We start from the raw sequence: 18,514 nt of genomic DNA on the forward strand, positions 1-18,514 counted from the left end.
ACAAAAGTAAAGTTTCAGTTTAAAAATATGAAAAAATTACATAAAACGTATTTCAAATGTACTTTGTTGTCCTTTCAATTTTTGCAAACATTTACTTTCTACCTTTGTTATTGCTTTAGGATGTAATTCCAGGATTACCTTCTATTTATTTATCTGCTCTTGTATTTTTTTCAGACAGCTATTACATGATCCTTTTTGACTACTTAAATAACAAACAAATGCTTTGAAGATATTTTAGCATACCCCTGCTGTATTTTGTTACCATTTCAATCAGTATGATCTGTATACAAAGTTAATGGCCAAAAAAAAAAGTTAGATATTTACCTTTACCCATGTCTTCTACATCGTGGTGCATGATATCAATGTCTTTCTAGGAAGACTCCCGGGGATGACTGCAGTGTCTCACAAGTAGACACTCCAGTCCAAAACAAGAGGGTCATCTTATGGGATTTCAGCTGCTCTGTATTCCCCAGGATCTAGCTAGAAAGCATGTGACATCACCTTTGCCTAGAAGCCACAAGAAGAAGACAGGGGTAAGGAAAGAAGGACTTTTTACTTTACAGGTACATTTCAGCCCTTCTATCAGCTAGTTATTTATAAAGAGGAATATGACCCAGACAGTATTTTACTGCAAGACCCATAACAAGGAAATAGTCTCCCTTTTTCCCACTTTCACTCATAAGAAAAAAAAATTGCCCATTTGCCACCCTTCACCAATAATACGAAAAATGTCTTCTTCTTTCCAACCTCTACCCATAACAAAAGGAAGCTCTTTCATTTCAACATTATATAAATTATGATATTCATTAGGTACACTCCATACAGCTTTAAACCACATTTCTACTTTCAGAATTGATAGGAATGATTTTAATTATACATAACATAATAAAATGTCTTTGTCTTTAAAATAAATGGCAAGATATTGTTGGTTTTCATTCAAAATAAAAAATATTGTATCACAACCCTTAACCCAGCTATAATTACTAAATATTGATGCTTACAAGTTAATCTGAATTGTTCCAAAATTTATATTTTCTTCCTTCTTCATCTTCCTTAGAGGCTATTCCAAGACCACCCTTTATTTCAGATTTTTTTGTCAAATCAGCACTACCTTATTGTGTTTTGCAAGTTAGCTTACCAAGCAAGTCCCCCAGCTTTACATTAGCATCACCCAGTTGTATTTTGCTGCCTTTTAAAACAATCAGTTCTGTTTCAAGATGGAAGATTATATATTAAACAAAACTGCAGCTAAGTACCTATTATTAGAAAAAAAGCCCAACACCATCCAAAGTATCACATACTGTAATTGAAGGATCATAGGGTGAGCTTCAATAATATAGAACTTACGGTTGCTTTCATCCTCCTCTTCTGCAGATGATTTCCCAAATCCACCCTCAATTTCATGATTTCCAGTGATTTCAAAAGTCCTTGTTTCCCCATTGTGTTTGATCTCCATTTTCCCACTGTGACCAGCCAGACCCCCTAAATGTCCATTGGCACCACCCACTTGTATTTTACCACCATTCAAATCAATACGATCTGTATAAGAAAAGAACAAATAACTCCAGAAAACCAATATAATACTGATTTACAAAACAGATAAAAGGTTACATAATCCTTTACAGTGTTTTATAAGATCTTAGCTTGTTCTTTTCCAAACTAACATTCTACCACCTTGAACTGAAAACACCATTCCTTTTAGAACTCTCATGTCAGTCTGCCTTACCTCTAACTGCCCTATTCCTCCCTTAATTTCATGTTTTTTATTAATCTGCAGAGTCATTAGGGTTACTTTATTAAAAACAAATACACTGTTCAAGGAAAGTTGCACTTCACAAGGAAATTTTCCCCAGACCTTAGTGAATGGGGTGCATTTCTCTTTGCAAAGAATACTTAATTATGCATAAGGAAAAAAAACAATTTTGCCTGCACATGTTTTGATAATGAAAGTCAACAGAGATTACTTTACTAAGCTCAGGGGAAAATGTTCTTACAAAGTGTAACTTTGCTTGCAAAATGTACAGCCTAGTTGCCAATCAACATCTTGTTTCGCCTCCAATTGCCCTTTGTAAAAAATACAATAGCTTTATTTTTCCTTTTAGCTCCACCATGCAATTGATCAATAATCTATAGCAATAAAAACACCCCACTATCTTATTTTTAGCTTTACAATGTAAATATTACATATTAACATAAAATAGCTACAATTTATGTTTTCCATTTTACTTTTCTTCCTTTTAATTGCTAAAATTAGACATATCTACCACTTACATTTTCCTCCTTTTACATTAAATCTTTTTCCAAATCCACCATTAATTTCAGTTTCATTGAGCTGCAATAACTTTGCCAAATCATCAGCACTTATTTCTGTTTTCCCATTTAGTTGACCAAGCAAATCTCCCAGTGTTATATTGACATCACCCAACTGTATGTAATCACCTTTCAAATCTACACCATCTGTTTTAAGGAAGAACACAAATATTTATGCAATATCAAATATGACACTTAGCACAGACAAAACAATTAACTCAACAAAGTAATACAAATACCAACAATTGTTAAGAACACCAAGACCTCAAATGATTATGCAAAACCTGTCTAATGCAAACAAAAAACACTTGAAACAAGTCCTAAAGCTGTTGACATTTAGCAGGTAAACTACATATAACAGAGCAACCCAAAGACCTTGAATTACATAAGACAGTATTACCTATTTTTTATCAGCTTAAGGGTCTTTGTAGACCATCATTGGACTTCTGTGTCAATGGTATCACTGAGAATTCATTGACAAGTGGATTTAACCTACAGTTTAGTTCCTTCAAGCCTGCATTTGACCTGCTGCAAGCGGTTTTGCATTCCCATAGACTTGTATATGAAGAGGCAAAACCTGCCTAATGCAAACAAAATCCCTTTGACAAATGTTGACATTTAGCAGGTAAACTATGTATAACAGTGATAACTAATGTTTGTCACCTTTCTTTTCTTCCATGGTACTGTAATTTAAGTTGTTTTAAGAAAATAAATTATACATGTGATTGCAACTATTATGCATTGTAAACTAGTGAATAATATATTACTTCCACAATTTAGAAGTCAAATACTTTCTAAACTGGCCACAAAGCCAAAATGTAGCCTCCTTTGCTCTAATGTTTGAACAGTGATGTTTAAAAGGAACAGGGAATGTATAGTGACTTTGTATAATTTATTTTCTTTAAGTATATTGGTGAGGACTAAACAACTAAATGTTTTAAACTATAACTAAAGGCTGTGGAGAGGGATTAATATCCCTATCTGTTTTTTTCCTGTCCCTATTAAGGAGATTCAAGCTCTCTTTTTGTCATGTTTACCAATATCATCAAAAGTGAAAGTAAAAGAAGATCCCACATTTTGAGTTGCCCCAGAACAGTACTAGAGGAAAAAATATCCGACTAAGGACACTAGTGCGGGTGACAATCAGGAATTCCCTCATTTTTGAGGCATTTCCTCTCACTTCCTGTTTGACTATGGGACAGGGAGTAAAGAGAAATCTTCCCAATGGGACACAGGCAGTTAAAAAAAACCTAACAATGATCATTACCATTACCCTCCCTTACTTTATCTAAAATGAAAAAAAAAGAGTTTTGCCTTTTGTTCTACTTTACTTTAGACTCTCCATGTTTTTTAGGATCTCTTTGGATTCAAAGAAGAAGACAAACAGTTGAGTTCATTAGTTCAAGCTGAAACTTATATACATACTGTAGATTAGAAATCCAAGAAAGTGACTTCCCCCTCCCTTAAGCCAAAAAGGCTGTTCATTTTCCAAGTCAATTTGCAATTTGCAAAATCATTTTCTTTCAGCTTAGTGAATGAGGTAAAAGTTCACATTGCAAAGTATACCCAATTGTGTGCAAGGAAAAAAACTGTACTTTTGCTTGTGCATCATTTCATCATTTGATGATGGAAGTCACCTCATTCACTAAACTAAGAGAAACTTTCCTTGCAAAGTTAAATTTGCTAAGTAAACAGCCTTAAATAAATTAACCCCAAATAGCCTAAAAGGAAACAGCTTCAATCTCTATTCTAGAAAACCTAAAATGTTTTAAGATTCCAGTTCCATGGGTACAATCTTTGTAAAACAAAGATTGTTTTGTATATATAATAATAAACCAAATAAAGCTTCAGGTTAACAACATGAAAAAAATGAAAAAAAATGTATTTCAAATGTATTTTAGTGTCTCTTTAACTTACAATGTTCCTAAACATTTACTTTCTACCTTTGTTATTGCTATTGGATGTAATTTCAGGATCGCCTTCTATTTATTTATCTGCTGTATATTTTTTTCAGACTACTATTACATGATCCTTTTTGCCTACTTACAAAACAAGCAAATCCTCCAAAAATATACTAGCATATCCTCACTGTATTTTTTCACTAGTCCAAACAATATGATCAGTGTACAGCGTTAATAACCACTAAAAATGTAAAAGTTAGATTTATACTTTACCTTTATCCATGTCCTACCCATGTCCACATTAGTGGGCATGATATTAATATCTTGGGAAGATTCCTGGGGAATGACTGCAGTGACTCTCAAGTAGACACTTCAGTCCAAAACAGGAGTGTCTTCTTATGAGATTTCAGCTCTTCTATATTCCCCAGGATCCAGCCAAGAGGCGTGTGACATCACCTTGCCTATGATCCACAAGACAAAGATGGTGGAAAAGGGAGAGTTCCCTTTTTCAAACCCCCACCCATAACAAGGGAAAGCTCTTTCATTTCAACGAAATATACATGATAATATTCAATAGGTATACTTCATTTAGCTTTAAACCACATTTTCTACTTTAAGAACTGAATGCCATGATTTACATTAAATATAAAAAAATACTTTTTTAGATAAATGACAAGAAATTATTGGTTTTCATTCTATATACCAGTCTTGAAATACAACCCTTAACTCAACACTAAAATTACTGTATATTGATGTTTACAAGTTAACCTGAAATGTTATAAAACATTCCACCTTTTATTTCAAATGTCTTTGTCAGGTCACCACTACCTTACTGTGTTTTGCCAGTCAGCTTATCAAGCATGTCCCCCAACTTTACATTGGCATCACCCAGTTGTATTTTGCTCAAATCAATCAGTTCTGTTTTAGGGCAGAAGATTATATTTTAAACAAAACTGCAGCTAAGAACCTATTATTAATAAAAAAAATCCCAACATCATCCAAAGTGTCGCATACTGTATGTTAATGATCATAGGGCGAGATTCCATTATACAGAACTTACATTTGCTTTCACCCTTCTCTTCTGCAGATGATTTCCCAAATCCACTCTTAATTTCATGATTTCCATTGATTTCAAAGGTTCTTGTTTCCCCATTGTTTTTGATCTCCATTTTCCCACTTTGACCAAACAGACCCCTGAATTTCCATTGGCTCCACCCACTTGTATTTTACCACCATTCAAATCATTATGATATGTATAAAAAGGAACAGATAACTCCAGAAAACCCATATAATTCTGATTTACAAAACAGATAAAAGATTAAGTCATCCTTTTCAGTGTTTTAAAAGATCTTAGCATTTTTTGTCATACTAATATTCCATGACCTTGTAGTGAAAACACAAATCCTTTTAGGACTTTCATCTTTCACCTTCCTTTTTTTCCTTAGCTGGTTGCCCTATTCCTCCTTTAATTTCATGCTTTCCACTAATTTGCAGGGTCCTTAGGGTTCATTTACTAAAAGCAAATTGACTGTTCAAGGGGAGTTGCACTTCACAGTGGAAGGTTCCCCAGAGCTTAGTGAATGGGATGAATTTCTCTTTGCAAAGAATACTTAATCAAGTGCAAGGAAAATTAACAAAAAAAAAGTTTTGCTTGCACATGATTGGATAGTGAAAGTCAGCAGAGCTTCATTTACTACGCTCAGGGGAAAATGCCCTTACAAAGTGCAGCTTTCCTTGCAAAATGAACAGTGTAGTTGACTTTAATATATCAACATCCTGTCTCTATTTTCTCATTTTACATAGTTACATGTTTACATTGTTAGTAAGGTTGAATAAAGACACTAGTCCATCCATTTCAACCTGAGTGTGCCTGTGTATATGTTGCTTACGTTTGTGTTTATCTCATCACCATTTTTGATATCCTTGTACATTGCATTCACTAAAAAACACATCTAATCTATTCTATAACCACTTCAACCCCAGAAAGTTTAACCCCCTTCATGACCAGACCATTTTTTGCTATATCGCACTGTGCAATTTAACTGGTAATTGCATGTTCATGCAGCGTTGTACCCAAGCAAAACATTTATAAGTTTTATGACACAAATACAGATTTCTTTTGGTGGTATTTTACCACCACTGGGTTTTTTATTTTTTGTGATATGAATGAAAAAAGTGAAACAAGTGGAATCCATAAAAAAATGCAACAGTGTAATGGCTAATAATGCTGCAGGGATCATGCTGTGCTCCCCTCCTTTGTTCCCTTCGCACCAACTGGTGCTGACCCTTAAATACTAAGAGTCAAAATACACTTGTGTGAACAACTTTAAATGTGGGTTCTTCTCTTCATCGTACTTCCAATCCACAGCAGGATTCACAGATAGTCATATGCAAAGAAGGTCACAGTAATGTACATAGCGTAATACTGTTATTTTATTACAATTATATAAAATCAGGCTGTACTCATAATGATATTGGTAAAAAAACATTCTGAAGATGCTCTGTGGCAAATCGCATTAGGAAGGGCTTTCTGGTGACGTCACATCTGGCCGGTGAAATACACAGCATTTCCAGTTCGGCATTACATGCCTTTTTTACCAATATTATTGTGAGTGTAACTTAATTTTATATGATTTTAATAAATTAACAGTATTACGCTATGTACATTTCTGTGATCCTCTTTCAATATGTTATAAAATATATCTATCTTCTTCATAAATTTTGGCCAAAATGTATTCTGCTACATGGCTAAAAAAATCGCAATAGTTGTTTATTGATTGGTTTGCATAAAAGTTATAGTGCCTGCAAACTGGTGTATATACTGGATTTTTTTATTACTACTAATGGCGGAGATGAGCAACTTATAATGAGACTGCAACAGTGCGGTGGGCAATTTGACACTAACTGAAGCCTAGGGGCAACTCACTAACTGTCACTGACATCACCAATTACATTAATACAGTGATCAAGTGATAATACTATACATTGTACTAATGGCACTGGTTGGGAAGTGCTTAACATCTTGGGCGTTCAAGGGGTTAAAGTGTGCCTAACTATGTGTAATAGGTGTAAAGTGTGCTGCTTTTACTAAATGATCTCTAAGCTTTGCAGCAATGAGAACCTTACAGATCACTCCCTCTGTACAGAACTCTGTGTTGCTTACCAACACAGAGCTTTGTGCTGTGATTGTACGCAGTCTATCAGTAGGTCTATGAATCATTGACTTGCTGACAGACACCCGCTGTGCACAATTACAGTGGGTGCTGGCGTGAGGTGGGGTGGCGTACTTTGCTTTGCCTATTGTGGTCGCCCGTCAGCAGTACCTTGTGGGCGGGCGGGCGGGCGTGAGGAGAATCATATATTTAAAAAGAAAAAAGTTATTCAAACTGCCCAATAAATATAAACTGGCAAAACTACAGACTTTCAAACAAAACCAAAGTAATTGTGACTGAATAATTGTAATCACTATTCTGAAACTAATAAATGATTCAATTGTGCATAATCAGTGCCCTTTGAAAAAATAAAAAAAATCTATGGCAATAAAAATATCTCACTACCTTATTTTTAAACTTATCAATGTAAATATTACATACCAACATAAAAATATCTACAATTTAGTTAATGGAGCCAAGTGACTTAACTTTTTTCTGCACTGGGCTCCAGGGCAGGTTCACAGTATGAACCCCACAGGAACATGCTGTGCGTTACTATGGGATTCACATGCCTTCCAGGTGTAATGTGATTTCAGCCCATTCATTTGAATTGGCTTAATTGGTGCCAAGAGTTGTACATGCGCTAGTTTACAAAACGCACAGAAAACCGATCACATAGTACTTCTTATCATACTATCTGGTGCACGCAAACACTCTGCATTTGCATTATACATTTGGGGAGTCATTAAGTTGACATCCACTGTAGATCACAACTGCAGTGCATTTTGAATGAGGTGCAGGAAATGCACACAGAACGCAGGTTTCCCTCACTGCGTTCTGGTGTGAACAGGATCTTAGGCCGGATGCAAAAGATTTTGTTCATATCTCAGGAAGGTCCCACCAAAACTGGACAGTTGGGAAGAGTGGATTTTTATTAAAAAGGGTGGGGATTTGTATTTGGGGGAGGGGTTGTACTGGGAAGGGGGATTTGGGTAGAAAGATCTGTGACAACTAGGGATACAGAAGTGTCCATGAAGCAGTGAAGAAGAGCAATGATATTATCCATACCTCCCAGAAGCATACAAGCTGAGGTCTAGGTGAGTACTTTTTACCTTTTTTGGATTTTTTTTTTATGTTGTTTGTAGCTCAGTTTGTTTATGTTGCCATTTTGTTGACCAGAAAGCCCTCCTAGGTTTAGGTTGGAATTCTCCATTAGTATGTAAAAAGGTTTGAAACATTAAATTGGATTTATTTTTATGTTTTTCATCCTGTTAGTTGATTGTTCCCAGAGCATGCAATATGTATTGTTTTTTTTTTTTTGTTTTTTTTTTATAAATATTTATTAAATTTTTCCAATTCATATACAAAACATTTCCACATTTCTATTAAAATAATTATCCCAAATGTTTTCTCTTCTTACATAAATTATCCCTGTATATGACTTTCTTTTCTTGCCCCCCCCCTCAACCCCCCCCCCATCTCCTCCAACCCCTCCCACGCTCAACATTCTTTTTACTCTCATTAACTCCATATTATTCTGTTGTTTCTAAATCTCAATTCTAAGCCAGCTTCCAAGAATATTATCTCTTCATATATTTCACCTTTTCTCTGTATTCTTCCCAGCCTTTCCATTTTTTATTATATAACTCCAGCTTGTCCTCGTGCGTGTAATACAATCTTTCTGTCCCAGAGATCTGATTTACTCTAGCCATCCAATCCTCCTCAGTTGGCACCTCTCTTTTCTTCCAAAACCTGGGTATCAGACTCTTTGCTGCGGTCAAGTAATGCCATATCCCAGAACTCTTATATGTTTTCACTGAGAGTTCTGAGATATGGAGGAGACATACTTCTGGATCTAATCCTATATTGATTTTTGTGATTTTCCCTATCAAATAAACTATCCTCCGCCAAAACACCTGTATTTCTGAACACTCCCACCACACATGATACCACGTGCCCACCTCTCCACAACCTCTCCAACACATCTGTGAGATTTCTGTATTCATCTTGTGCTCCAGGTAGGGGGTAATATGCCATCTATTCAAACACTTATAGTTTATTTCCACTTCTCTCATACTAATATTTTCGTGAATTAATGTGAACATCTTCTTCTTCTCCTCCTCCTCTATTTTTCTTCCCATATCTCTTTCCCATTTCTCTATGTGCATTAATTTTGTGTCTATATCAAGTTCCATTAATATCTTGTGTATTTTTGCCATACCGTGTCTACCATTTCCCCGTGACTCAAAGATTCTCTCAAATGGATTCCAGTCTTTTCTAGTTCTTATTGGTTTTGGAAGGCTTTCAAGGAAATTCTTCAGTTGGTAATATCTTAGTCTATCCATCTTATTAAAGACTTCACCCTTTGTTTCCTCCATATCCTTATATGACCCCATTTCCTCTCCTACCATTATATCTCTCAATTGCGCCTCCTGTTTTATTATCCATTTCCCTGCTATACTATCTTTTCCCGGGATGAAATATTTTGTGTTCCTAAGTGGCATTAGTTGTGAATTAAAAACCCACCCCTTTTGTCTGTGTAATAAAACCCATTCTTTTAAAACATTAAGAGTGTACGTGCTTGTGCTCTCCTCTAATTCTCTATATTGTGCAGGGACCCAGATACTATTACTCAAACTTTTTCCACTCAGTGCTTTTTCAATTTTAACCCAAGTTTTCTCCGGATTATGAATCCAGTCGAAGATTCTTGCAATAATCCCCGCTTTGTAATATCTCTTAAAGTCTGATACCCCCAATCCTCCTCTTTCTTTGCTTCTAGTCAGCGTTTCATAACCTATTCTAGGCTTTTTATTCCTCCATATGCATTTTATTATCATTTTCCTCAGTTCTTTAAAATATGCCTCTGGGAGTTTGATTGGGATCATTTGAAATTTATATAGTACTTTGGGGACTATTACCATCTTTATCAAGTTTATGCGACCTATCCACGATGGATTTCCATTTCCCACTCTTCTCAACTCCTCCTTGATTTCATTTAATAGCGTTATATAATTGGCTTTATAAAGGTTCTTATTTGAGGCTGATAGTTTTATTCCTAGATATTTAAATTCTTTATCTCTCCAAAGGAAAGGGAATTCCTCTTTTAGTTTTTCTTTTTCACTATTTTTGAGATTTATGTTTAAGATTTCGGTCTTTGTCGGGTTAATTTTTAGGTTTGACAGGTCTCCGTACTCCCTCAATGCTTTCATTAGATTTGGAAGTGATGTTCTAGGGTTTCCTACATAAAACATCAAGTCATCCGCATAAGCCACTACCTTGTGTTCTCTATCACCTATCTTTATTCCTTTTATGTCTATATTCCTCCTAATCATGGACAGTAAGGGCTCCAGTGATAACACATATAGCAATGGAGACAATGGGCATCCCTGTCTTGTACCATTTGACATCTTAAAGTACTCTGATCTTCCTCCATTTACCATTATGGTAGCGGTAGGCCCTCTGTACAACTCACTAATCCACCCTCTCATTCTATCTCCCATTCCTAATGCTTCCAGAGTATCCATCATAAAACCCCAACTCACCCTGTCGAATGCCTTCTCAGCGTCTATCGACATCAGTATCATTGGGGTTTTCCCTTTTTTGCCCTCCTGTATAAGCAACAATGATCTCAAAGCATTATCTCTGCCCTCTCTTCCTGAGACAAACCCCACCTGATCTCCATGTATCCACTCCGGCATCAGCTCTTTCAGTCTATTTGCCAGAACCTTTGCATATATTTTAGTGTCTACATTCAGCAGCGCTATTGGACGATAACTCGCACATTGTGAGGGATCTTTATCTTCCTTCTGTATCAATACTATATTCGCCTGTAAAGACTCTCCCCTTATCTCCATCCCGTTCCCCAAGGCGTTTATCTAAATCTTCATTTTGGGGATTAAAAGCTCTTTATATTTTTTATAGTATTTGGCCGTATATCCATCCGGACCCGGGCTTTTCCCTCCCGCCATACTTTCTAATGCTATTTTTATTTCCTCTAAAGTTATTTCTGCCTCTAGAGAGTTCCGTTGTGTTTCTCTTAATTTCGGTAGGCCTGCCTCCTCTAGGTATGTCTTTCTTTTCCCTCTATTTACTGTTTCCGTTTTCCTAAGCATATCCTGAGGTATGATATTATACAGCTCATTATAATACTCTTTAAATATTCTAGCAATATCCTTGGTTGAGTGTACAAATTCCCCCTTGGGAATTCTTATTTTCTCGATATAATTTCTATTTTTCTTCTTTCTTAAAGTTCTCATTAAATACTTTCCCGGCCTGTCTCCCCATCTGTACCTTTCACTTGTTATTTTATTAAAGACTCTTCTTTTTTCCTCCTCCATTACATTCTCTAATTCTTCTTTCTTCTTTATTAACATCTGCATTATCTCCTTAGATCTTTCCCTTTTATGCACCTGTTCAAGATCATATATTTCATTTAGTAATCTATATATCTTTTCTCTCCTTTCTTTTTTCCTTTTTGCCCCCATTGCGATAAGTAGACCTCTGATGTAAACTTTATGTGCTTCCCACACCGTTGCAACCGACACATCCTCTGTTTCATTCTCTTCAAAAAACCATTCGATTTCCTTCTCAATTCTTTGACCAATTTCTTCCTCCATGAGAAGTGCCTCATTCAACCGCCATACATAACCTTCTTTCCCTTCCCTACCCCATCTTAACTTCATTGCAACTGGGGCATGATCCGACAGGGTACTTCCTTCAATTTTTACTTCTGCCACCAACTCTATCATTCGATGTTCTACTAATATATAATCTAGTCTAGAATAAGACTCATGAACGTGCGAAAAGAAAGTATAATCTCTCTCCTTCATATTCCTAATTCTCCAGATGTCCACCAACTGACATTCATGCATTAATTTCTTTAACATTCTCAAGGATTTGCTTTCCTCCCTCCTCACAGAGGAAGTGGTGTCTATCCGCGGATCCATACAGATGTTAAAGTCTCCCGCTACTATCATATACCCACTTTTAAAATCCATCAATCTCTTCAACACTTCTCTCATAAACCTCTCCGGCCTCTTATTTGGACTGTATATGTTTGCTATTGTACACTCAATTCCCAGTAATTTTCCTCTCAAAAATAGATACCTTCCCTCCAGATCCGTCAATCTCTCCTCCACCTCAAACCTTATATTCTTTGCGAAGCCTATAGCAACTCCTTTTGCTCTTTTAGTTGGTGAATCCGCATAGAACCATGTTGGAAAATATCTAGTCCTCAGTCTAACCTTCGACTCTATCTCCAGGTGTGTTTCCTGCAAGAATACCACTGAGGCTTTTCTATGTTGAAGTTCTTTAAATAACCTGAATCTCTTTCCTGGACAGCTTAACCCTCTTACATTGTAGGTTATATATTGGATTTCTTCCATCGTACTCTTTTCCTACCTTCTCTCTCTTCCTCCTTCCCTTCCTCTTTCTTGTTCCTATAGAGCGTTTTTATCCTACTACCCTTTTCCCTCCCCCTATCCCTCCCCCCCTCCCTCAATACTCCCCTCCCCTTTTCCCTCCCCCCCTCTCTCAATGCACCCCTCAATCCCTTTCCTCTCAATCCCCTCCCCCCTCCCCCTCCTCCCTCCCCCCCCCTCCCCCCCCCTCCTCCCCCCTATGCAATATGTATTGTGCATGCGCACTTACTGTAATTATATTCCACCACCTTATTTAAGTTACTTTAAATTAGAAGAACTATAACTGCACATATATAAAAACTATATTATTAACTTACACTTTTCTCCTTCCTCATCTTCCTCAGGTGATTTTCCAAATCCTCCCTTCAGTTCATGATGTCCTTTGATTTCAAATGTCCTTGTCTCCCCACTATTACCAAAGTTTAGTTTCCCATTGTGTTTATGAGATAAACCTCCCAAATGTAGGTTGGTATCACCTAGTTGTAATTTACCACCTTCCAGGCCAATTTGATCTGTGTTAGGGAATTAACAAATGATTTAATTGTTCACTGCCCTTTACAAAAAGTACAATAGCTTTATTTTTTTTCTTTTAGCTTCTCTGTGCAATTGATCTATAATATATAGCAATAAAAACATCTCACTACCTTATTTTTAGCTTTACAATGGAAATTTTACATATTAACTTATAAAAAAGCTACCATTTATGTTTTCCATCTCACTTTTCTACATATAATTTCACAAATCCCTCTTTTTCTCATGATTTCAACTACTCTGGTATCTTCATCATTGCCAAACTCTAATTTCCCAGTCTGATGTCTAATCAAACCTTCCCCATCTGAAACATCTGACACCATATAATCACATTTTGTAACCCTTTGAGCTTGATGTGATCTCTTAAATTGGCTAGCCACATCAGGCCACCGAGTCAGGGAAAAACCTGTGTGACTGTACAAAAGCAGTTCTCAAACTGGTAGAACTCTGCTGATAGCCAAATGCCTTTTACATGGTATGCAATTGATTTTTATATAATATGATTGTTTAGTCCACTATGTCAAAGAAAAAAAAGGAAGGGGTAAATCCCCTCTTGAGATTTTACTTCTTTCCAGGATGCTGTTATAGAAATTTTCCCTTGCTTTCTGTCCCAAAATTCTTCCAGACAGGAAGTAAGGGAAACATTTGCAATGAAAAAACTGACAATGATTCCATCTTTTCCCTAGGTCAAGGTCACTAGATGTGATATATTCTGTCTGCCCATATAATTCATAATGTAAAAGAATGGCATTTTTTCTCTTTTTAAAGTCTTACTTAACATAGCTTTTTAATTGCTGAAATTAGACATATCTCCCACTTACATTTTCCTCCTTCTACATTAAATGTTTTTCCAACACCACCTTTAATATCAGTTTCTTTGAGCTGCAATAACTTTTCCAGATCATCAGTACTTATTTCTGTTTTCCCATTTAATTGACCAAGCAGATCTCCCAGTGTTATATTGACATCACCCAACTGTATGTGATCACCTTTCAAATTTATATGATCTGTTTTAAGAAAGAACACAAATATTTATGCAATATCAAACACGATACATGGCACAAATTAAAAAAGAATCCCAACAACAAAGTACTAAAAATACCAATAATTGTTAGGAACCCCAATACCTCAAATGATTATATAAAATAATATTACCTATTTTTAATCAGCTTAAGAGTCTGTGTTGACTGCCATTGGGCTTCTGTGTAATTGGTATCAGTTAGATATGGTTCTGAGATCACTGAGAATTCATTGACAGGTGCATTTGGCCTGCAGTTGAGTTCCTGCAAACCTGAATTTGACCTGCTTCAATCGGATTTGCATTCCCTTAGACTTGTATATGGGGATGCAAAACCTGTCTAATGCAAACAAGTGCCAGTTGACATAGGTCCTGAAAATTTTGACATTTAGCAGGTAAATTACACATAACAATGATGACTAATATTTGACACCTTTCTTATCTTTCATGGTACCTTAACTTCAATTGTTTTAATAAAACAAATATTAAATGTGATTACAGCTATCATGCATAGTAAACCAGTGAATAGCATATTACTTCCACAATTAGAAGTCAAATACGTTCTATGCTGACCACTGAGCCAAAATGTAACATCCTTTGCTCTAATGTTTGAACAGTGATGCCTAAAAGTTATAGGGAATGTATGGTGACTGTGTATCATTTTTCGTTCTTTATGTATTAAAGTGAAGAATTACCAGTAAAGTGAGTCAAAATATAAGAAAAGGGAAAGCTTGTCTTTTAGTTTTTGTAAAAGTGGAGAGGGATTAGAGTCCCTGTCCCCATTAAAGAGATTCATACTCTCTATTTGCCATGTCTACCATTATCATCAAAAGTGAAAGTAAAAGAAGATCCCACATTTTGAGTTGCCCCAGAACAGTAATAGAGGAGAAATCTTCCAATAGGGACACTAGTTCTGGTAACCCTGGTGACAGCCAGGGATTCCCTGAGGTTGGAGGCATTTCCTTTCACTTCTTGTTTTGGCTATGGGACAGGAAGCAAAGGGAAATTTCCTCAATGGGACACGGGCGGCAAAAGAAAACCTTACAGTGGTCATAATCATCCCCTACTCTATCCAAAATGAAAAAAAGTTTTGCCTTTGTTCTACTTTAGGTAAATATAGACTATTGCACATTAATATTTAATTTTTTTTCTATGCAGTCAACTAATGGACTTAACAGCTCCTTTCCATGTTTTCTAGGATCTACTGGCTTCAAGCTGAAATTTATATACACATGTTAGGAATCCAAGGGAGTTGCGTCCCCCTTCTGCTAAAATGACTTCATACAAAGTTTCTATCAGAGATAAAGGGGTTGATCTATTAAAGACAAACAGGCTGCTCATTTTCCAAGGCAAGTATCACTTTGCAACATAATTTTCATTTAGCTAGTGAATTGGGTAAAAATGTATATTGAAAGCATACCCAATAATGTGCAAGGAAAAAAATATGTATTTTTGTTTGTACATCATTTCATCATTTGATGATGGAAGTCAGAACAGGTCCACCTCATTCACTGTACTAAGAGAAACTTTCCTTGCAAAATTAAAATTCCATTGCAAAATAAACAGCCTTTAATAAATTAACCTTGAAGAGCCTCAAAGAAAGCCGCTTCTGTTGTAACCTATTTTTGAGGTTACAGCAGAAGCTTGAGAATCAAGTTCCATGGGTACAATCTTTGTAAAACACATGATATCAATGTCTTTCTGGTAAGACTCCTGGGGAATGACTGCAGTGTCTCACAAGTAGGTACTTAAGTACAAAGCAGGAGTGCCTTCTTATAAGATTTCAGCTGCTGTATGTTCCCCAGGATTCAGCCAGGAGCCATATGACATTGCCTTTGCCTAGGAACCACAGGAAGAAGATAGGGGGCAAGGTAAGTAGGAATCCAATTTTTTTTTACAGGTACATTTTGGCCCTACTATCTGCTAGTTATTTAGTAAGAAGGGATATTGCCCAAACAGTATTTTACTGCAAGGTCCACTTTAAGACCCCAAACAAGGACATAGCCCCCCCCTTTTCCCACTTACACCATTATGATGGAAAAAATCCCCCTCTTTTCAAGCTCCACTCATAAAAAAGAACCCCCCATTTCCAAACGCCATGTCTAAGAGAGTAAAGTCCCCTCTTTCAAACCCCCACCCATAATAATTTCAAAATTACTGTATATAAATGATGATATTCATTAGGTACACACAGAGCTTTAAACCACATTTTCTACTTTCAGAACTGATTGCAATGATTTACATTATACATAATAACATGGGTTTTTTTTTAGATAAATTACAATAAATTGGTTATAATGCTAAATACCACTCTTGTAATACAATCCTTATCCCAGCTATAATTAGTTAATGTTGATGCTTACAAGTTAACCTTAAATGTTACAAAATAACTTACTTAACATAACATTAACATTACTTAATCATGTTTTCCCAGTCAGGTCACCAAACAAGTCCCCCAGCTTTACATTGGCCTCACGCAATTTTATTTTGCTGCAGTTCAAATCAATCGTTTTTTTTAGGATATAAGATTTTAATTTAAATTACATTTAAACAAAACTGCAGAAAGTAACTATTATTAGAGTAAAGCCCAACACCATCTAAAGTGTCACATATTGTATGTTAATGATCATAGGGTGAACTTCCATTATACAGAACTTACGTTTGCTTTCATCCTTCTCTACTGCAGATGATTTCTCAAATCCACCCTTAATTCCATGATTTCCATTAATTTCAAAAGTCCTTGTTTCCCCATTGTTTTTGATCTCTATTTTCCCACTTTGACCAAACAGACCCCCTAAATTGCCACCATTCAAATCAATATGATCTGTATAAGAAAGGAAAATATAATTCCAAAAACTCAGATAAAATTGATTTACAAAAAAGATAAAATGCTAAGTTATTCTTTAAAGTGGTTTATAAGATCTTAGCTTTTTCTTTGCCACACTAACATTTCACCCCCTTTTACTGAAAACACAAATCCTTTTAGAACTCTCATTTTCCACCCTCCTTTTCCTCCTTAGTCGATGCCCAATTCCTCCCTTAATTTAATGTTTTCCATTAATTTGCAGAGTCCTCAGGGTTAATTTACTAAAAGCAAATGGACTGTTCAAGAGAAGTTGCTATTCACAAGAGACTTTTCCCCAGAGCTTAGTGAATGGGGTGAAGTTCTCTTTGCCCGGAATACTTAATTATGTGTAAAAAACAAACTATTTTTCTTGCACATGATTGGATAATGAAAGTCAACAGAGTTGCCTTTAGTATATCAACACTATGAGGCTGATTTACTAAAACAGAAGAGTGCAACATCTGGTGCAGCTGTGCATAGAAACCAATCAGCTTCCAGTTTTTTTTTGTTAAAGCTTAAATGAAAAAGCTAAAGCTGATTGGCTGCCATGCACAGCTGCACCAGATTTTGCACTCTCCAGCTTCAGTAAATCTCCCCTCTATTTTTACCAATTTTATTTTGTCGCCTTTCAAATTTATTTGATCCATTTAAAAAGAAAAAGTTATTGAAATGCACATTAAATAAACACTTGCAAAACTAAAGACACTGTTTATTATTTTGCATAATAGATGCTGGTTAGTTAACAGCTAGACCTTCAAGCAAAAGCAGAATACCATCCCACCACCTTCCAGGGTAATTGATGGGAAGATGAAGCACAAATAATCATGGCAGACAATATTGTAATCACTATTATGTACGTACAATAACCCAAATCCAAGCTGAGATGCCTTGTTAGTGAACAAAAAATAAATAAATAGAAAAAAAAAATCCCAACTCCCGTCTGATATAAATTGAGAAGTATTAGTGTTTAGAATATAAGGTTCCAAAATTGGGAACTCACATTTTCCATCTTTTTTCTCTTCAGATGATTTCTCAGATCCTCCCTTAAATCCATGTATTCCATTGAATTTCAATGTCTCTGTATCCCCACCATTGCCAAGCTCTATTTTTCCCTTTTGTTCACCCCACAACCTCCCTGTATGTACGTTGGTTCCACCCCACTGTATGTTTCCACCTTTCAAGCCAAAGAGATCTGATTTAAAAAATAAAAGATACAAACTTGTAGTAAGCAGTCCTAAAACACCAGGATATTTTATGAAAGTAACAGTTTACTTATACTAGATCTTATACCCATTCATGTCCACTGTCATGCATTGATATTACAGACTGATGCACAA

General features: G+C 35.9%; 1 protein-coding gene across 1 annotated transcript in view; it reads right to left on the minus strand.

Annotated features, from left to right (window-relative positions):
- LOC149461208 (uncharacterized) overlaps positions 1–18,514 on the minus strand; it is a 329,662-nt gene that overhangs the window by 276,194 nt on the left and 34,954 nt on the right. The window contains exons 8-12 of the mRNA XM_089678641.1: positions 18,178–18,369; positions 14,136–14,321; positions 13,101–13,295; positions 2,272–2,457; positions 1,348–1,539 (exon numbers count right to left, since the gene is read on the minus strand). Coding sequence (XP_089534767.1) covers positions 1,348–1,539; positions 2,272–2,457; positions 13,101–13,295; positions 14,136–14,321; positions 18,178–18,369 — 951 coding nt within the window. The remainder of the gene's footprint in view (positions 1–1,347; positions 1,540–2,271; positions 2,458–13,100; positions 13,296–14,135; positions 14,322–18,177; positions 18,370–18,514) is intronic.

This window comes from Staurois parvus, unplaced genomic scaffold, assembly GCF_062004578.1.
Source record: "Staurois parvus isolate SC_StPar_1 unplaced genomic scaffold, SC_StPar_1.0 ptg000207l, whole genome shotgun sequence".
Taxonomy (NCBI): domain Eukaryota; kingdom Metazoa; phylum Chordata; class Amphibia; order Anura; family Ranidae; genus Staurois; species Staurois parvus.